The sequence below is a fragment of the Sarcophilus harrisii genome, chromosome 1 (assembly GCF_902635505.1).
Source record: "Sarcophilus harrisii chromosome 1, mSarHar1.11, whole genome shotgun sequence".
NCBI lineage: Eukaryota > Metazoa > Chordata > Mammalia > Dasyuromorphia > Dasyuridae > Sarcophilus > Sarcophilus harrisii.
Genome location: NC_045426.1, coordinates 590,182,148 through 590,204,733, shown reverse-complemented (window position 1 = coordinate 590,204,733; position 22,586 = coordinate 590,182,148). Strand labels below are relative to the sequence as shown.

The window sequence follows — 22,586 nt, the reverse complement described above, 5'->3', positions numbered from 1 at the left end:
ATAAAATATTAGTTTCTTATGGGCAGGAACTAGTTCATTTTTGTTTTCATATCCTTGATGCTTTAAATGGTGCCTGAAACATCCTAGGTACTAAGTAGGTCATGTTAGTATTAGAAATAGGGAGAGTTATAATTTTAAGATATACAAAATATATAAATAAGACAAGGAGTTAGTATGGCCCAGTGGGAAGAAAAAAGTTAGATTTATAGTCAAAGTACTTTGCTCTTCTATTTATTGCCTTTGTGACTTTTATCAAGCCATTTAATCTTATTGGACATCAGGTTCTCAGTCTGTAAAATAAAAGGTGTGGACTAGAAAGTCTATAAAGTCCAATCAACTATAACTTTTTTAAATTTTGGTAGACAGAAAAATAAAAATCAGCCACCTAAAACATAAATGGATAAGGGTCTTTGTTTATTTGTTTTTGTTGGGAAACAAAATAAAATGCCAACAGAGAAGCGACACTATAAAGTATAATGCCATTTGTTTAATACAATGAAATTCACATATTTGAGAACCTTGCTTTATTGTTAGTCTATACAACTAGGTTATTATACAATCAACTTACAAATGAAGTCCTTTTGTGCTGTGGTAGCTAAACCTCTTAGATAAGGTTCGAAATGGATCTGTCACCTGTAATTTACAATAATAGATTCAATATTGAATTATATACCAGTAGAAAATTTGGCCTAAAAATAATTGAAATAAAACTGATAGACACTGTAGCTGTAAGAAAGGAGCTTTAAAAGCCTTAAAGCATAATATTCAAATACACTTAAATGGATCTGTGATCTCATTCCTCCAATGGTACAGAATGAATTTATTTTTACCTCTTTAAAACTCTGTTACCTAAACTATGAAATTGGGAAAATAATGCTACCTATTAATCTCATAGGCATGTGAGGAAAGTATTTTGTAAATCACAAATTGTTATATAAACATGAACTATTATCATAGTCAAGAGGTGTAAGATTATTCAAATCTTTTTTTTTTTTTTTTTTTTACAATTTTCTCTACCAAGAATATTTTTTTCAGGTTATGAAAGATACATTAAGATTTATCTAATACTTAAAAATGTCACTAAACAGTACTTATTTTTGACTCAATATCTAATAAAGGGGCAACTAGGTGGTACAGTGGATAGAATATCACTCCTGGAGTCAGGAGGACCTGAGTTCAAATCTGTTCTCAGATACTTAACGTTTCCTAGCTGTGCAATTCTGGATAAGTCACTTAACCCCAGTTTCTTCAGCAAAAAGAGAAAGAAATATGTGTGTCCAAAAATATTCATAACAGCTCTTTTTTTCTGCATTGACAAAGCAGTTAAATTTTTGAAATTATCAAATACAAAATAATTATTTAAAAATGCATCAGCCAAATCAGTTCCAATTGATCAGTAATGAACAGAACCAGCTACCCCAGTGAAAGAACACTGGGAAATGAGTGTGGTCCACAAAGCATTTACACTCTTTTTGTTGTTGTTTGCTTTCACTTTTGTTCTTCTTCCCAGGTTATTTTTACTTTCTTTATAAATCTAATTTTTCTTGTGCAGCAAGATAACTGTATAAATATATATACATATATCATGTTTAACATATACTTTAACATATTTAACATGTATGGGACTACCTTTCATCTAGGGGAGGAGTAGAGGGAAGGAGGAGAAAATTTGGAATAGGAAGTTTTTGCAAGGGTCAATGTTGACAGATTACCCATGCATATGTTTTGTCAATAAAAAGTTATATTTAAATAAATAAATAAAAATGTATCAGAAAAGATTGAATGACTAGCCCTCAAAGAGTAATTGTTCAGTGTCAACTTTCAAAGAATTTTCTAATAGAATGTGCTATGGGGATCTAACCTCATCTCCTCCTGTTTTATGTTTTTATTGATGACTAAAAAAAAAAAAAAAAAAAAAACAATACTTGCTTGTCAAGTTGACCATGTTCAGATGACACAATACTGGAAAGAATAGATAAGACATTGGATGATAGAATCAGGATCTTGAAATATCTTAACATATTAGAATGTTGTCCTGAATCTAAAAATATGAAATCTAATAAGGAAAAAAATTACAAGATTGGAAGCACAATATGAATAAAGAATGTAATATGGTGGCCAAAATTTTATCAAACATCCAGCAAGTTGAAAGGCATGACAAAAGATGGTACTAATCAATGCTGAGGGGAGGTAGAGAGATGGACAAATTAATGCATGGTTGGTGTACCTATAAATTAACATAAATATTTTAGAAACTAACTTGGATTAATACAAATAAAATATTTAAAATGTCCATACACTTTGACCCAGAGATTTCATAACTATGTTTATACACCAACATTATTGATTTTTTTTAAAAAAAATTTATAAGTCAGAAATAATGCCTTTGCTATGAATGAGGCCTATCCAGTGGGAAATGAATAAACAAATTATGGGACATGAAAATTATGAAATATTGCTATGTTTTGAGAAACAATGAATAAAATTAATATAGAGAATTATAGAATTTACATAAATTGATGCAGAATAAAGTAAATAGAACAAAGGAAAAAAAATCCACTGTGACTACAAATATGTAATGGAAAGAACTAATTCCACACTAATAATTTGGGAGGAGACAAGTGGTATAGAAACTGGTATTCCTATGAGTTGGTCCAACTTTTGGGAATATTCTTAAAGCATTTAAAAGACTGCCATGGGAAAGATAGGTTAGATTTGTTTTTGCTGAGCCCTAGAAAGCCTAACTAGAACAGTTCTGGCCATGACATAAGAAGAAAACAGCCTAACATTAAGGGCTCTCCCAATGTGCTGATTGTTATAAGGTCTTCAAGCAGAGGCTGGATGACTTCTTGTTGATACTTGTTATTGTTCTTTTATAGAAGGAATTCTTGTGAGGATATAGGATATATTGAACTAAATAGTAGCAGGGGTTGTCTTTTGGGGGGAAAAGTCCTGAACACTCCCCAATTGCTCAGTAATTACCTGTCTTCAAAACAAGCCTGAGTCTATTCTTTCTCTAAAATCAAAGTTGACTCCCTAAGACAAGGACACAGGGGCTATGAAGGACATGCCAACCCTCAAAAATATAGAGGATGGGGCCAGTTCTGTGAAAAGTATCTCCTTTGGAACTCCCACAGGAAACAATGCTTCAAGTTCCTTGATATCTACTGGAAAGCCTTTTCCTCTATTCTTTTGAAGGGTAGCTTTGCTTTCAGGGATCCGGAACTGATTTTGGATTTATAGAAATTATAGATCCAGACTTATTTTAAAGGCAGGTAGTTGCTGAGGGGCAAGGGAATGTAACCTCCCAGAAAGGACCTTAACCTAAAGTCCCTGGGGGTGGTCCAGAACTAGGTGGAAACTCAGCCAGGAGAAGAAAGACTCGAGTATCACTGGTTCCAGGGCTCTGGGATTAACAATCAACAATCACACTCTAATCTGAACCACCTGGGCTGTTTTTTTTTTGTTTTTGTTTTTGTTTTTTTTGTTTTTGTTTTTTTTTTTTTTTTTATCCTCAACTGATCCTAGATGGAGTAAGGAGTCTGAGCCAACAGCTACAAATCCACCTCTCCCCCAAGGAAAATTGCAGGTACTAGTATAGCTTCAGGCTCTATACTGGTTGATGATTGTGAAAGAAAAGTGTTATAAAAAGTGTTACTGATCTTTTCTATTTTTTCTCATCTTCCACCTTCATCCTTGGAAACCCTCAGAATAATTATGAGTAGCTGGGCTTTTTGCCAAGATTTCTTAAAGCTGCTTTCACTCTTCACTACTTTGCTCTCTGTTGAGATAATACTATTCATAATTCTATCATTCTCCTTTGTAAGATTTTACAAGTTTATATTCAAAACTAGTATGGTCCTTGGCAGTCACATGTTTTGACTTGGCACAAAAGCAAGCATTTGCTGAGTATGAGTCTCTTCAGGCTTTCATTATGACAACTGCTTTACAAAAGTTAAACTAGTACACAAAAGTTAATATAGTCCCTTCTATGTCTTTTCTTTTGTCCATTTTTTTCCATGTTCAAATAGATATAAGATGAAGAGATGATGGACTCATGGTACAGAATGAGGAAAAAAAAATTTGGAAGGAACCAATGTGAGAATTCATTGTACTTTACCATGCACATTTATTAGAAAAGTTTTATTTTCCCCCATATGAGGGATGGGGTGAAGAGATGAAGAAAAACAATTAGTGGTAGGACTCCAAAAAAAATAGAAAAAAATCATTGAAGCATTTTATAATGCACATAAAGGAACGGAAAAAAGGCAAGATAGAAGCACAGAGAGGCAGGATGGTTTTAAAACGGTGTTACACATATAGGAATATAGAGAAGAAATTTGTATATAGTATGTAGGTATGGATTCATAGATTTAGGTAAATCTTTTTTTTTTTTTCTATTTGACTTTTTAAATGGAAATTCTAATTTTATTTGGCATTTATTAAATTGGTAATTAAAATGTTTTAAATAAAAAGAAATGAAATGAGTTATCATATATTTTCATTATTTTTATTAGGTGACATAGTTGACAAGGTGCCTGACCTGGAGTCAGAGTCCTGAGTTCAAATGTGACCTAGCTGTGTAGCCATGGGCAAGTCATTTAACCTCTTTGCCTCAATTTCTTCCTCTGTCAAATTATTGTTATTAGCCTCCACCTCCCAAGGTTGTTGTGAGGATCAAGTAAAATATGATTATAAAGCATTTAGCTCAGTGCCTGGAACATAGTAAGCTTTATATAAATATTAACTACTTATTGTTGTTGTTCTTGTTGTTATCTGTATTACTTTTGTTGATGTTCTCCCAAAAGTCTGCTACAGGAGATCCATTTAAAATGTTCTGGACTCTTGTCACTTTTGATTTTGATTGATATTTTGAAGATAGCATTATAGCATCCAAGCTGTCCCTTGGCTATTCCTAGCTCTCAGAACATGGCCAATCTATCTTCCCTTCTAATTATATATTTCTTTGATAACATCATTTATTAGAGGTCCTTGTACATTACATGTTGCTGTCTTTTCACAGTGACTGTAAATCTCTCTATTTGCATATAAATGACATTCACTTTTAATTCCTTGGAGACTACTGTGTTCCCTACTGCTATGCAGTAATGCTGGTATAATGTTACTTTTTAAAAGATGGTCCTTTGCTTAGTGTAGAAGTTTGGGTGAGGTCATTGAAGGAACTTTGTAGTTTCCTAAAGATAAACTAGCCTATTTTTTCTTTTCTTTTTTTTCTTCCTTCCTTCCTTCCTTCCTTCCTTCCTTTTTTTTTTTTTTTGCATTCCTAGAGATCTAGTTGTTAAACATTTCCCATCATGCTACTATATAATTATATATGTATACATTATATAATTTCATTGAGAAATATGTAATATATATTTAGATAATTGCATATGTTTAGATATAAAAATAGATATAAATATCCATATATAGAGAGGATATCTATCTACATGTAAGTTTTGTATAAATGAAAATTATCATCATTATTATTTTAATTGATTTTGCTGTTTTGCAAATTTTCTTAAATTATTATCACATGTGGACATATTCTGCTTTTACAACTCAAATTCGTGCCTCAGAAATAATAACTGGCTTCTTAGCAATATTATCTTTTTAAAATCACTTAACTGTGTCTTGTAACATGTTATGCATATAGTAGGACCTCAGTAAATACTTACAACGTAACTGACAACATGAGAACATTTAGACATTCTATTTCTATATAGAGACAATATACTATTTCTATAGACAAATACTATTTCTTGTAGTATAACTTCTAAGAAAAGGGATCTGAAACTCAACTCACAGTAATTGACTTCTATTAATAGGCTTTGACCTACATTGAGATGCAAGGCAAACTTTAATTTTCTCCATTGATATATTGACTTATTATTTCTCTATTTGCCTATCTATTTATCTCTTCATTCAGATGGCAGTGCAGAAAACATCCTGTGTATCACATTGCATAAGAACTTGACTCCTTTCCTAGTGATATATGTTTAAATCAATTATTTGTCTAGCTATAGGTGGTCATCAAAGCTACCATCTAATCTATTCCACATGTATTGGATACCATTTCTGTGAGAGCAGTAAAGTCACATTGAACACATTACATGGAATATTAACATACATAAAAAATCAGAAAACACTGACATATTATTTATTGATTTATAAATGAACAATCTTCTGAATAAATATCATTAGACAATCAGAATACACCAATACACATAAGGATGCCAGTAGTTTTTGTTGTTGTTTTCTATCAGTTAAAGCTAGGTATTCAACAAAGTCTGTATTTGGATTCATTTTATAGCATTTAGTCTAAGGATTCATTTATTCCCAGGTGCCTTACTAAATCTTGTAGGAAGGAACAGTAAGCATTAAACTGAACTACACTAATAAAATGAGATAAAGGAGAGATTTATTGAATGACTTGACAAGGATTTCTGTGCTTCACTATTAAAAAGGCATAATAAAACTATAATTATCCACCCATGACCTAAGGCCATTTGGCTTTCCATAAATACATTTACATATGCCATTTTCCTACTGAATATATATTTTTCAATACTTCAAAAGATTCATGGGATGATAGAATTGCAAAGGATTTCAATCAAAGACCATCTAGTCTAATCTTCAACTTTTACAGATGAGTAAACTCAGGCCCAAGAAGCTTAAGTGATTTGCCCAAGATCACACAGGTGATATGTATCAGAGGTGGATTATAAATTCATGTCCTCTGATTTCACATTCAATATTTCTCTGCACTGTCACATGATTTTATCCCTTTGGGAGCACCCTCTATAAATACAGGTTAAATCATCTCATGGATTGCTTTAACCAAAAGACCTGTCACCATCCTGTCAGTGTATTAGGGACAAATTTTTCTGTTAGTCCTCAGAGATCAGGCTCAGAGACAAGATTGAAACTCAAGTTATTCTGCCCCTGATGCTAACTCTCTATTCACTTTGAATGCTGCAACTTATGGGGGGAAGAGGGAGAGGGAGACACAGAGACAAAGAGATAGAGACAGAGAGAGACAGAAACAGAAACAGAGACAGAGATACAGAGACAGAGAGACACAGCCATAGAGACAAAGAGAGAGGAGGGGAATAGAAAGAGAGAAAGAGAGAGGGGGTAGAGAGAGAGATGAAGAGAGGAAAGAAAGATGACGGAGGGAGAAACAGACTGACAGGCAGAGAGAAAGAAAGAGACAGAGAGAGAGAGAGAGAGAGAGAGAGAGAGAGAGAGAGAGAGAGAAAGGGAGAGAGAGATTGAAAGTATAATGCACATATTTGTAATTATTACACATATATTATGAATATTTGATATATTAAACATGGTTGGAAAATAAAGTCTTCCCCCATAAATTAACTGCTCAGATAACTGAGCCTTTCCATTAAGTGCCCATATTTATATAAATATTTTTCATGGAAATTTTATACCTTGTTTTCTATGCCTTCTTAAATAGATATTATATATAACTTAACTCAGGTCTCAAGAAGACTTGGATTTGAGTCTGCCATTGCTCTTAAGAAGCCAATTGTTTTATTTCCCTTTCAGGAAATAGTCTTAACCCCAAATGCAGATAGTACTATTTTTCTTTTAGCCATGGACTACAAATTTAGTATCAGGAAAATTTGGAAAAAAAAAATCCATGGCCTTAGAAATGATCACTCATACAGCATTGGCAATATCTGGGGAGTTCTCAGCCTCTATTATACCCAGTCCTTAGTTTCAGTCCATGTAGATGCTCATTAAAGACTACATGGGAAAAGGGGCAGAAGCCTTATGGTCAATAGGCAGTGCTTGCACTTGCTTTATATATATATATATTCAGAAACTCCATACTGGATTTGTTCAGTGACCTCTTTGAGAATTCAGAGGTCCTCAAGGCCATTTGCAAAAATTTAATTTGTGTCTCTGAGTCTGAGAACTGATTCTTATGATATTAGAATTTTTTTAAGGGGAGAAACTATTTTTGCTTTCTTTGTGTCTCCAGAACTTTGCAGAGTACTTAACACATAGTATTTAATAAATATCTGCTAACTGACATCATATTATTTCTCCCTGTGTGCCAAATATCATTTTCAGTTTTTCACTTTTTGAAAATAAAGATTTTATATTTTTATATCTTTTTTGAAAATCTAAATTTTGGGCCCAGCTCCCATTTGCAAGGGAAATGTGTTGATTGAACTATTTCTTGTTGACTTAAGTTCATGATTATGAACATTCAACATCATACAATAAAATGTGATGCTCTCAAGGAATTTTGAGGTCTCTAGTGTGTGTTGTGTAACTAGTGTTTTTAAACTCAACTAGAAACAGAGGGCTACATATTAACTTAGAAAACCACATGTTATCATTATCTGTTGCATTTTATTTGCTTTGTTAAATATTTCCCAAATTCAATTCCATTCTGATTTGAATTTCAACAGATAGTACTGGGTGCTTGCTTTAATGAACCCTCACCTGTCACTCTTTAGCATTGTTACCATTAGCAGACAAAGACTTGCCTCCATCATTTTCCCATCACCTAATTTGCCATTTCTAATCATCTGTGGTCTGGGCAATAATGAATAATTTAGTTGTGATTATATTTCTCTAATCAGTGAGTTCTTCCCTTTCCCCTCTACCCCTCTCCTCCCATCCTCCACCCTCAAATGACTGTGAACAGAATAGGTAACCAGGCCTTCTGTGTGGCACACTGCAGTTTGTGGGGAAGGTAGCTATTGGCCTTTCCTCTCACCCAAAGAGCAGACCTGTTCTGTCTGCTGTTTCTGTTGCTGGTTTTTTTCTTTACTGTCAGAATATCTGTAGCTTATCTACCCTTGTCACTGCTTTTCATCATCCCTAGACACTGCTACTACTATTACTATTACATGACCCCCATCACCACTTCTAATCTCTACTGGCTGATGCTTTTGCCAGTCCAATCCACACCCCCTCCTGTTGCTGTCTAATACCCTGCTTTTTGCCTCCCCTTTCTCATTTTCTTTGAGTGCTTCCCCATCACTGCCAATTGTAATCTCACACCATTGCATCTGCTATCTAATTTTCTCTTCCTTCTTTTTCTCTTAATTTTTCTTCTTTTTTATCTCTTCTGTCTCTCAGCACTTTTCCATTGCTTTTCAGCTTTTACCAAAAAAGATACCTAATTAGGTATCAGTATATTTCTGTCTTTTCACACTGTGAAACGAACAGCATAATGTTTCCTTCCAAAGTCAGGTTTGGGGTGCAGTTCTTGTTTTAATCTGGGGATAAAGGGTATATCTTTACTTCCAAAAACGTTTTTGGGTGTCTGCTTTAGGGCTCAGAACAAATTTACAAATCTTAACTTCTCCATACTGAGATTAGCGTGTGATTTCCTTGGTGTCTCAATTAAGGAAAATTTGTCTATCAATACAGGTCAATGGCTTTCATGGCACTTAGAGTATTGGAGAGTCTCCTAGAACTCTGTTTCAGTGACTCACCCAGGTAGGTGACAAGAGGCAGGATTTGACTATGGTGTTCCTGGTTTCAAGCTCTGTTTTCAAGCCACTGTACAACACTGCTTCTCCTGAGATCTTCCATCTCTCTACCAGCACTCTTAAATAAAAATCACTATATGGTAGGCCAATCTTCTAGTAATGATATCCTCCCTATTCAAATAGGCTGGGACAGAAAACTTAGCTAAAGGCTTCTTCTACTTGGTAGTATATAGTAGAGCTTACAGTTTGTATATATGATCTTCAAGAATCCAGATCAGAGTAAAGGATCAAAGTAGGGCTTGAGTAGAGGTATACATGTATACTTCAAAGATCAAAGATTCTTTGGGGTAAATGCTTCCTCTGGTGATGTGAATTGCAGCTCTTAGAAGGCTTTTAAGGATTTAGGCAACTGAAAAAATCCATCATTCTATGGACAACCTAGTGATAAGCCTCTCCAAACTTAGCTAAGCTGGTCCTCATACAACAAATAGACAATCCATAACCAACTTGATAGGACATACCATAATATTAGCTTAGCCAGCACTATCTTTAAGAACTGGTGGCTATCTGATTACTATAATGAGTCACTAGAGTGAACTTTTAGTCCTGCGCAACACAAAAATATTCCTATAATATATATATATACACATACATATATATATATATATATATATATATGTATAATATTACATATACACTATGCTTGGAATTAGACACATATTATTATAACACTTCTGTTGGCAGTAAACTAATTCTGTGCCTTATCCACTATCATACTTGGAACTCTTGTTTTCAAGAGTCAAGCCAGAGATTTTTCTTGTTTTATTTCTAATCCACTGTTCTTCCTGAGACAACCTGCTTCATCTCATAGGGAATATACAAAAGAATATTTTTGCATTTCAAAAATAATCTACAATTTTTACACACAAAAAGCCTTCCAAAAGCTTTATTCTTTGAGGAGGCAAGTGGGTAACTATGCCCTTTTAAACTTCTGGAACTGAAAATTTCAAAGTCAGTATTTCTTCTATGAGAGAATACATCAAATTAGAACAGTTAATCAACTAGCATTTTTTTGAGTGCTACAATGTTCTGTATTGGTCTGATGAGCTGTAGTTGGACACAATGCAGCTTAACTCTAACATAGTGATGTCATTTTGGTCTTCGTTGAGAACAAGGACAATAACCAGTCAACCAACTATGTGCTAAATTCTGTGTTAAGCTATGGAAATGCAAAGGAATGAAAAAAAAGGTCCCTGTTCTGGATGTGATCACAGTTTAATGAGTAAGAAATATACAAACAACATTGTACAACCAAGATATATACAGGATAAATTGAGAATAACCTCAGAATTAAGGTGCTCAGAAATTAAAACCTTCTTATACTATGTATGTATTTGTATGTATATATCTAATCTAATCTAATTGTCATTTATTAAGTATCCAGTAAGAACCAGGTGTGCTGAGCTCAGAGGATACAATTAATAAAAAGAGAGTCCTTGTCCTCAAGGAATTCACAATCTAATGAGGCGAAAAACAAAAAGGGGCAGGAAGTGGGAGAGGTGTCAAGAGGCACCTTGTTTACTAAATTTGAGACCAAGCATAGGAGAAGAACCAAAGTGAAATGAGTTGGGAGTCCAATTTCTACGCTCAATAAAGGAAGGTATAGAGTTGAGTTTAACTCCACTTACTGGGGTGGGTATATACACACATACAGAATGATAGATATGTATTTATGTTCTACATTGGTGGAAATATCAAGCTCAAAAATCTTTTTTTTTCCTAATTACCTAATAGGGTTAGACATAGCACTGTTTTTTTTGCTACAAACCTTCATCTGTACAATTATTAGACCTTTGAGGCAGGTGACAGTATCTATAATAATCCTACATTCTTTCTAAAATAAAGAATGCTTTGCTCTTAAATTCACATTCCATAATGTTGTCATACCAAAAAGAAGAGAAGAATGAATGAAGAAGACAAAGAAGAATTCTGGGGTACTGGAAATATCCTACATAATAGCCCACACAACTGATTGAAATCTGAAATTTCCAGTCAATATAAATAGTTGATTTGTTTCATGTCACCAAACAGCCTGTTTGGTTGTTTCTTCCCTGTTAAGCTTAGGTTAACTTTTATTTTTTGATTTGTGCTTGAGCAGCTTTAATATCATTGTAAGAGACATTGGAGGTACCCTTTTCTGGCTAAAGTTGGAGAAAAGACTCAATATTCTTAACAATCTCAAAAGAGATGCATCTTTAAGCTTAACACAGCACAAAACCAAACACATAAAAGGATGTTTGCTCAATAATGAGGATTAAACTAAGCTTAAATCGACATGAAGAAGAACAATCTAGAACAACATACTCCTTCCCAAAAGAAAATCTTATCATTTTAAAAGCAATTTTAGTGAGGAAATGGATACGATTCTCTTCTGTCATTTTGAAAATGTCCTTTGCTGTTAGGACTAATTGTTTTTCTTGATCTTTACTAGTGTTGTTAAGATTAGTAATTGCCAGTTCTACATTTCAGAAAAGTTTTTTTTTTTTCCTTGAGGGTTCAACTCAACTGAAATGACCCTGAGCTTTTGGCTTTCATGGTCTTTCCTGTGGTCAGTCCTATGGCAGATACATGGATTGGATTCTAATTGATTTGGCAAGTGTAGGACAAAATTAGATAAAAGTAAACAGTCGGTCGGGTCTGGATCTCAGGTTGCTTAGGGGGTAGTGAATTATTGCTTTTGACAGATGGAGCTATCCACATGCTAATTCTCCCACTTTTTCCTTTGTATAGCAGAGATTTGCCTGTAATGCAAATGCCTAAGGAAAGAATGATCATCTCTGTTAGAATTTCTTTTCTCTCTCTCTCTCTCTCTCTCTCTCTCTCTCTCTCTCTCTCTCTCTCTCTCTCTCTCTCTCTTTCTCTCTCTCTCTCTCTCTCTCACTACAATGAAATCTCTAGGTTGAATTCCAAGAAAACTAGCTGGTTCATTTTTAATATAATAACCAGAATTCCCATTACCATTTCTAATCTTTCCTAGCCAGTTCTTTGATTATCATCCTACTCAGAGCTTGGTATGTGCCAGTCAGAAATTTCTACTTCTTTCTTTTAAATGATACAAGTCCAAACCCCTTCACTTAAAATATTCACTTGTCAATTTCTTATTCAACAAGTCATTTTTAAATTTGATAAATTAATATTGAATAGCATGGGCCAGTACAATTTAAAGATTAATTGGGTAAGAATCTTGAGTTTAACAGAACAATGACATGTAGACAGATAACTATACTTGATAAAAGAGTGTTAGGCTTAGAATGAAAATACATGAATTCTAGAATTGGGTCTTCTTATTGATTATGTGATTGCGGTCAAGTTGCTTAACCTAAGTGTCATATAAAGAAAAGAGATTATATTATTTTCTTTACATGCCTTGTAAGATTGTTATGGGGAAAGCTTTTTGAACTTCAAAGGGAAATGTATATCCTTATATAGAGAGATACAAAAATAGAAAGATGACACAAATAGAGATGAGACACACACACACACACACACACAGACAAACAGAAACCAAAACAGAGATGTTTCAAACCAATAATTTCATTAGTAGAGGGAACTTCCAAATAAAGTAGTTGATGACTCTCTTTACAATTTGATTTTATAATTTATAGTCTCTGGCTGGTGCCCAAAGTAATAGTCTTGAATTCAAACAGATATGGGTCCTATTGAACCATACATAAGAATTTCTGAAGCTTATATTAACTTAGAAAACCACATTATTTATAATATATTTTGTATTTTTTTTCCTTTTGTTAACTATTTACCAAACATGTTTTAATTTGTTTACTAATAGACACATATTTCTTCAAGGTTTACAAAGTGTACATACACACATATATATGCAGCACATATACATGTGTATGCATATGTTTATATATCTATGTGTACATACATATATGATAAGTTATCCTATACTAACTGCAATCTGTCATTCATACTGCTCTAAAATAATCCTCCCAAGACACAAATCTTGTTCAAAAATGTTAGTAACTACTTGTGTGTATAGGATGTATTACAAGTTCTTTGATCTAATATTTACGAGTTCCTAAAACCTATTTTATTTCTGAAACTACCTTTATAGATTGATTTAATATTTATTAGTTTTATAAACTTTATATGTAATTCCATTTTATTCAACTCCGCAAATATTGTATGCCAAACATTGTTTTAGACATTGAGAATAAACAATACAACAGTTCCTGTCTTCAAGGCTCTTATATTGTATTTAGTGGCACACGCACACATATAAGTTCATTTCCTTATCTATCCAAATAATTATTTTAAGGAATAAGAGGAGAGCATGAATGGTTTTTCTTCAAATATACTTCCCTCCAGCCTCCATATTGAAAATTCACTCGGTTTCTTTGCCTTTCAGAATTCTCCTCACTCTTCAAAGCATGCAGCCTTCCATGCAGCCCCTCCTAGTCATCCACACTGAAAGTGTATTTTCCACCTCAAATTTTCCTAAAGTATTTTATCTGAATTTCTCATTTACACCCATAACTAAGCATTGTCTAGTATCCATCTATCTCCCTTTGTGTCATACTTCTTTTAGATAATATCCGTTAGTTCATTTTTACAATTCATCTTCATTTCATTCAGTTCCAAATCCATTACTTACAATTGAAGAAACTAAAACTGAGATATGGAGGGACAACTAACTGCACACCATTGTCTTTTGGACTAGAACTCATTTGCAAATTGCTGGCTGCCTGGGGTAGGATAATGCATAGACATTAAAGGGACACATAGATTAGTAAAAAAACAATTTTATGGCTATTTGTTGATTTAAGAAGAATATAAATTCACCATAATGTCACGAAAAAATTCCCAACACAACTATATATATATATAGATAGATAGATAGATAGATATAAATAAATATAGATATAGATATATAGTAACAGGCTAACTTGGAAAGTAGTGAGTTCTCCCTAACTGGAATTTTAAAGCAAATTACTAACCATTTATTAGTAATAATAAGGTTTCTTTAGATTATAGATTGGATTGAATTACTGCTGTGGAAACATCCAGTTTTAAAATTAGTTATTCTATGATACTAAAGTGTTTCCAATTCTTTCTTTGGAAATTAATGTGTTGAATTAAATTCTGTATCCATATTCCTAGTCTTGTTCCTTATGGCTGCTTTGGGTCTTGTGTTGGCTCACAATGAGGTGAAGACAATTAGAGATTTACATTATAAATGATAACCTATTCCTTGAAGAAAACCTCCATTTCCACATGGGGTATTTATAGATATAAATAACCAGGGTAAATAAATTATACAGATTTTTTCTGGATTGAAGAAAGACATATTTTATGTTCCTCCTGTCCTCACTTTACATACACTTCTTAGGCTATGTTTATATACATTGTGGATTTAATATTTATAAAATGACTAAACCATCTGTGCCTGAAGTCATGTACTTCACTTCCTTAATGTCCCTCTTTTGCTTTCCATATTCTTCTGCTCTATTGAATCACATTTTCTTTTGACCAGATTTGCTCCTGATTCCCAGTCATAACCTAAGACTTTTTTTTTTTTTTTACATATCATTAATAGTGTATCTTAGCCTAAGTCCTTCTGTTCATTCAAGACCCATTTCAAATCTCACTTGCACAGGAAATCTTTCCTGATTTCCTTTATTATTAAAGGAAAGACATTGTCTTGTCTTCATTCTATGGATTATTTCCATTTTACCTTATATGTGCCTTGTTATTACATAGATGTTTAATTGTTGTCTCTCCCATTACACTGTAAGTTCTTTAAGATATAAGACTGTTTTACTTTTCTTTGTATCTCCAGCAGTTAGCACAGTACCTAGTACATCTTAGGATCTTAAAAATACATGTTTATTAACTGAAGATTCAAATTCAGTGATAGATAATTTGTGTAAACCACGTTTTCTAAATCATAAATATGCTGATTATAATAATGAGACACAAATTATACCATAGATGACTGAGTCATAGGTTCATCTTAAATGTATATTTGAAAGGAGCCTCAGAGAGCACCTTGTTTGATGCTTCCATTTTCTAGATGAGAGAAATGAAGTTCCAAGACAGTGTCATCACCTCATTTACAACCTAGAAATCTATCACTTTTATGAATAAGCAGAAGTAAAATTTTGGCACATAGAAAATCTAATAAGGAGTTATTTATGAGCTATCTTTCTTCTCTAATATCTGTATATTTTTTTTCATTTCCTTACCCTTGGGCTATCTCCTATAAATTGAGAGGAAATGTTTGAAAGAGAAATGGTCTCTGCTCCTATAGCACTTGGAAAAGAGAAGAGAAAAGTAGGAACAGCAGAGAAGTGGGAAACAACTATGTTCCCTTCAGAAAATAAATTAAGTATAAACCAAAAATGGCACCTTCAACTTAACAAATACTTATTAAGCTCTTATTATATATAAGGAAATATCTTAGGTGTTAGAGATGACACATTTTTTCATGGGAAAAACTGATTTCCTTTGACTTAGACTAAACTGGTCACATTTCCATATGTAACTCATTCATACAATGGTTATAAGATATATATATATATATATATATATATATATATATATATATATATATTTATATATATTTAAATGATACAAGTAATATTCTTATAAATTTCTGTAGTTCATGTGTATATTTAAATTAACGTTATAAAATTACTCTAAAACATTTTTTCTAAATCATACATACATTATAATAGTGTAACAAAATAAAATTCATCAGTGCAAGTTTGCATCTCTTTGGAAGTTTATATTCTACTAGAATTACCAAGAACATTTAGAGATGTTTGAACACTGAGAGAACATGTGAAGCTTATATTCTCCTAGAATTACCTAGAACTTTGAGAGAACATGTGAATGTTCATTGAGTTCCAGTGGCTCCCTATTACTTCCAAGATTTACATTTCTTTATAACATTCCTCCATCTTATCTTTCATTTTTCTTATAGTTCCTCCTTTTCACATAGTCTGTGATCTAGATACATTGGCATACTTGCAGTTCCTTGAGAACCATATTCCATTTCACATCTCTGTGCTTTTTGGATTGGCTGTTCCCCACCTCCCTGACCTCTGTCTCTTTTTCTGACTTTCTTCAAGGTCCAGCTTGAGTATGACCTTTGCAGCATCCTTAACTTGGTCAGCTGCTAATTTCTTTCCCTCTGAGATTACTTTTCATCAACTTTATATATCTGTTGTATTGCTTTTAGTTATTCACATGTTCTCTCATTCTTTAGAAACAACTTCCATGAAAACAGGATTTGCTTTTAGCTTTTTTTATATTCCCAGAGTTTAGAATATTTCATGTGGAATAGTAAGTATCTAGTAAATGTTTGTTTATGGTCACACTCAATTCCTCATAATTATATAACCTATATCTGTTAGAAGTGGGATTTAAACTCATCTTCCGGCTCTGAGGAGAGCTGTTGATCTGCTTTACCATATTATCTAGCTCAAGTCCATTCTCTGACATATATTGACCATGACTTTGGGTAAGTCATATTGTAGAGTATACATATATGAACATGCAAATAAATACATATGTATATGTATGTACATATATGTGTATATATGTGATAATAAATTTATATGTTATTTTGTGAATTACAGAATACTTTACTGTAAACACTTTATAAAACAAATATGCACTTAATTTTAACTTCATAATCACATGAAGTTTTTAAAATGATTATTATAATTTTTTAAAAAATTATCCTTGTTATTCTTATGTTTAATTATTGTCCTCATTTTATAGATGAGATATAGGCTGACAGAGATGTGCTTGCTCATAAAATACTCCATAAGTATCTGAGGTAGAATTTGAACTCAGGTTTTCCTGGTTTAAGTAATGTATTCTGTCCACTGAGATTTCATAGTACCTTTATTGTGTGATTCTTATGCTTTTTCAATCTCTACAGAGGATCTGTAAGCAAAATCCTGGAAGCTTTCCTCTGTTTTCATTTGGTTTTAATGCTTTGCTAATGCTTTTAACATAATTGGAAATTTTGGCAGCACAAATGGCTGATGAGTGTGGCATTAGTATCACAGAGTCATTTTTAGGTTACCACAATATATCTGACAGATATTTGAAAAGTTATACTGTTCAATTATTTTATTTGCTGGAAATTTAATTTAGAATGTCAGGAGAAGTGTAAATATATTCATTTTAAGGTGGTTATTCATTCTATAAATATGAAATCTGTTGATTTCAATGATTTATAAACTGATAAATAATGTGCTTTGAAATTTCAGACATTCTAATAGGAAAAAAAATTAGATTATTAAAAACATTTGAAGTTACTTTTTAAAAGTTGACTTGTAATTTTCTTGTTATGCTAATTATAATCAATTACAGTATAAATATGACTAATAGCATGGGCATTTATTAGCTAGCCACAGATTTTACAATCAAGTACATCAAAGTTTTTTAATCTTAACAGTCAATTTGCAAAAAATCTCATGAATGATAGCCAAAATTCTACATATGATAAAATATCTTTGGAGATTGCCAATATCTTATAAATTTAAAAAACATATGACATTAGCTTAACAATTAAGAATAGGAGTGGAATATACATAGTATGGCCCTTTAGTATAAATAACAACATTATTAATGAGACATGTTATAAAGCTTAATGATTTGAATTATAGTTCTTTCCATGTTGGATGCCATAAAATTAATTTAGGCTTTGTGCAGATTTTTATTTCTCTTCTTTCCTTTCTTGCTTTCCAGTACATAGGATAAAGAAACTTCAGTTTCATTTATAAAACTAATCCAAAAGATGGTAAAGTAATAATTTAAATATGGTGTATCTTTCTGGTTATTTAGTTCAATCACCTCATGTTAGAGATTAAGAAAGTGAAAGAGATATGAATTGACTTGGATAAAATTATTCAGAGAGTACATATCAGGGCCAGGACTTGAATCCATGTTTTTGAATTAAAATTTCAAAGCTTTTATTTATGCTTTGAATGACTTCTTAAAAAAATCTGATTCCATAGAAAATTATTTTGAAGTGTTATATGACAAACTCTGGGGAAAAAAATTGCTAGTGGAGAGACAGGTAGCATAAAAATGATTACCAATCTTTTGGAGTTTGCTTTGTTAACCTTTGTTTACAAATCTTATTCTCTTCTCAAAGTACTTTTTTGATATGTATGTTTATGATGTATGCATGTAATTTTTAGAGTTAATAAGATTAAAAAAAACTTTATGTATATATGTATATGTGTATTTATGTATAAGTGTGTATATACATATACTCAGATCTTATTAAACAAACTCTGTGATGTAGGCACCATTTATAACCTCCATTTAATAAATGAAGGAATTAAATCCCAAAAGAGTTAAGTGACTGATATATGGTTTACAACTAGTTAGTTTTGGAGGTAGATTTAAGCCCACATTATTCTTGTCAATCAATTTTCTATTCTGCTTATCAGGCACATAATATTAATTAGTGTGTCTATCATGTCCTTAAATTTTCTATTTGTCATTTAAAACTCTTCACAATCCGATTCTGTTCTTTCTTTCCAGACTGTTTTCACTTTTCTCCCCTTTGTGCTATCTGTTTCAACTAAATTGACCCATTTGCTGTTATTTCAGCACAGGATATTTTATTTCCCCCCTCCATTATTTTGCCCATTATCACTCAGATCTAGAATGCTCTGCATTCTCAACTCCATATCTCTTAGAATTTTTTTTCCCTTCATTCAAGAATCAACGCAAGTTTTACCTCCTAGAAAATGCCTATTTTTTATTAACCCAAATGTTAGCAACCCCCATCTCTTACCTCTCAACACACCCAGCCTCATATTTAATTTGTTTGTATTTTATATGTTTGTATCTGAATACAATTTGTTTCCCTCTGATATAATGTAGACTCCAGGAATTTGTATTTATTTTTATTGTTGTAACCTCAGAACTTCATTGAGTATGCAGTATGCTGCTTTCCTCATAGTGGACATATGGTTGTGGGTTTCATTTGATTCAGGATGGCCCTCCTCTGTTCCTTTTATATATCATTTCTTTTGCACATATTATTCTCTGTTGCAACATATCATTTTATTGAATTTCATATCAGTCCTTAGTAGGCTGTTGAATTAAAGAAGTGGGTCTGTAGAAGATCAAAAAACTAGGATTTGAAAGGCCTGTATCTCATCTTATTAGGGTAGAGCATCAGTCACTTGCTATAATGTAAAGATTGTCTGCAGAGAATAAAGTCAAAGGAAACAATTAAGGCTTAGAGAAGTAATTTCTTTCCTTTTACCAGCTTGTTAATTTTAGAAGCTGCTTTAAAAGCTCCTTAGGCCATCATGCTGTAATTATTATTGTTGTTGTTGTTGTTTTAAGCAGAATAGACCTTAATTGTCAGATGTATTGAAAACATTAAAAATTTAAAAAATATTATGTATGAAGCCCTTTTTGGATACTAATTGTCCTGTTAATATCATATTTCTTTCTTTGCAGTTTTACTTAAGAGTGCAAAAAGAGAGGAGGACAAACCATTTAGAGACTGTGCAGATGTGTATCAAGCTGGTTTTAATAAAAGTGGAATCTACACTATTTATATTAATAACGTGCCAGAGCCCAAAAAGGTAAAAGCTGAAGTATTTGTTTACAAGTTGTGAATTAGAACTCTGAAATGAGGAAGGGAGATTGTGATTAATCTGTGAACACGCTAAACTGAAAGTGTATCAGTGAGCTGGGTTGTCCCCAGAGAACCTGTGTTCCTTCCTGAGTCATTGAGGGGCAAGCAGAGCCCTTCCCTCTGGGAAGCTTCAGTATTTCCTGCTTGCTCCATGCTCACTCCTAGGGTGAGCCCAAGCATTCCTGGTCAAGATTATGAAGAAACCCACACAGAGTGACTTGAAGGGTTGAGAAAAAGGAAGTTAAAGACTTCACATTTCTAGAAAGACAGATATCCTCTCCCCATCCCCCAAATCCTTACCACCATTCCATATCATGCCCTCTTAGAGTTAGAGCATCAGTTTGGCAGAACAACTGCCCCTGAGGGATGGGGTGGGATGGGTGGGAAAGAGAGGCATTCTTTTCTCTGAATAATCTGACAACTTCCTCTGCATATTTTTTCTAAAATTGGGTCAGAGAATTGGATTCATAGGGAATCAGAAAAATCTCTCTGAGAGCTGAAAAGGGATTTTAGGAATCACTGAGACCAAATTTCTCGTTTTACAGATCAAAAAACACAAATAGGGTTTAAAAGACTTGCCCAAGATCACACAGTGAATTGAAGATAGAAGTTAGATTAAAAGCCAGGTGTTCTTTTTCGGTATTATCTTTTTTTTTTTGTTCTCTCATATCATTTCATATCATAACATTAGTGTTATAGCAGAAAAGACACCAGGGGAGAAATGAATCAACCAATGCTTTTTTGTATTGTTCTATCTTTTTCTGAACTTTTTTAAAGGGATGAGTGGTGGGAATTGTTTCACCCTGTTTAGTCATCCTCAAGTACTTTTTGTGCCCACTCTGTCTTTTGGCTGCTCAGAACCCTTTACTTTCATTCATTCTCTAGGACTGACTTCCTAATTAGCCTCCCTTCTCTTCCCTCCTGTCTCCCTATTCCCATCTAGATTCATTATCCTCATTTAAGCTCACTTCCCCTGTTTCACAGGCAACAGGACCCTACTTTTAGAACAAGAAAGGAAGTTAGAGGCTATACAATCTAGTCTTATCACATTGCAGATTAAAAAGAGAAAAATGAAGATCCATAGATTTTAAGGGACTTGTCCACTAATCTTATAGATAGAAGATTTAAATTCAGATCTTATACCAAATCTATTACTCTTTCCTTAGTATCACACTACCTCCAAGGATCCTGCTTTCTTACCTGGGCTATAAATATTACAATTCTTTAAAGCATGTATTATTTCATTCTGGTTCTTTGCTGGTACAGCACAGGTTTAATTATCCATTCTAGTTTCTACTACATCCCCAACCCCAATTTGAACCTTAGTTCCTTCTTTGAGATGTCATAGTCAAATACACACACACAAATTGTTTGAAAAGAATAGAAAGAAAATGATAGAGAATGATATGGAAGGCTCTGTTAATACCCTTCAAATAATACCATAGAATCAAAGAAATACGTGAGGTAGAAGGAAATAGTGGGATGATGATGAAGTCATGATAATTTAATAATAGTTAAAGTTTATATAGCATTTTGTGTATTTCATTTGATCCTTTAAGATCTTATTATGATTCCCATTTTAAAATAATCAACCTTGTAAGATAGCTAGCACATGTAGCATTCTTAGCATTTCACAGAGAAAATTGAAATACAGAAAAGTTCGGTGACTTGGTCATAAACATAGAGCACCCAGAATCGGGATTAGAGCTCAGATGTTCCTCATTCCTAGTCCAGCATTCAATTTTTTATCAAGTAATCAACAAGCATTTATGAAGTGCCTAATGAATGGCAGACTAAATATACATAAATTTTTAAAAAAGAAATTATCTTTGACTTCAGGAAATGATATTCTATCAGGGGAGACAATGTGTAAATACACAAAAAAAAATAAATCAAAGATATATTGTTTGAGGGCAATTCAATTGCTACCAAAGGGAGGTGGATCTGTGTCACAATGCTTCTCACATTTAGGTAGTGTATCATATAAGCTTCATCTTTTGCCAATGAGAAAGTTGAGACAACTTGCCAAACTAAAAGCAAACAACTAGGTAACAGCAGATGCAAACAAAAATATGAGTTGTCTTTGTTCTACTTAGTCTGCTGTGTTTTTTTTTACTACCCCCCCACAAGATATAATCACCTCAAACTCCTCAGGGTGTAGCATTTCCTCAGTTTTCCACAGTGCCATGTCCAGAACAAAATCTAGTAAGGGACTAACGACAATCATTACATCTAGAAAGATTGTTCTAAAGAAAACACAGTTTTACCAGAAGATAAACTGTTAAACTTACCAGAAAATATTGCTGCCTGAAGGCAGAGAGAGGTTGGAGGAGACCTTGATTAAAGATTGATTTTTATCAATAATGGCTGAGGTCACATCAAAAGAAGATCCACAACAGGAAAGATTGAAA

At 33.0% G+C, this 22,586-nt stretch overlaps 1 protein-coding gene across 2 annotated transcripts in view; it reads left to right on the top strand.

Moving 5' to 3' along the window:
* The window catches only part of ANGPT1 (angiopoietin 1), a 331,085-nt gene that overhangs the window by 228,718 nt on the left and 79,781 nt on the right, over positions 1-22,586 (top strand). For both annotated transcript variants that reach the window (XM_031947117.1, XM_031947116.1), the window contains exon 5: positions 19,995-20,122. In XM_031947117.1, coding sequence (XP_031802977.1) covers positions 19,995-20,122 — 128 coding nt within the window. The remainder of the gene's footprint in view (positions 1-19,994; positions 20,123-22,586) is intronic.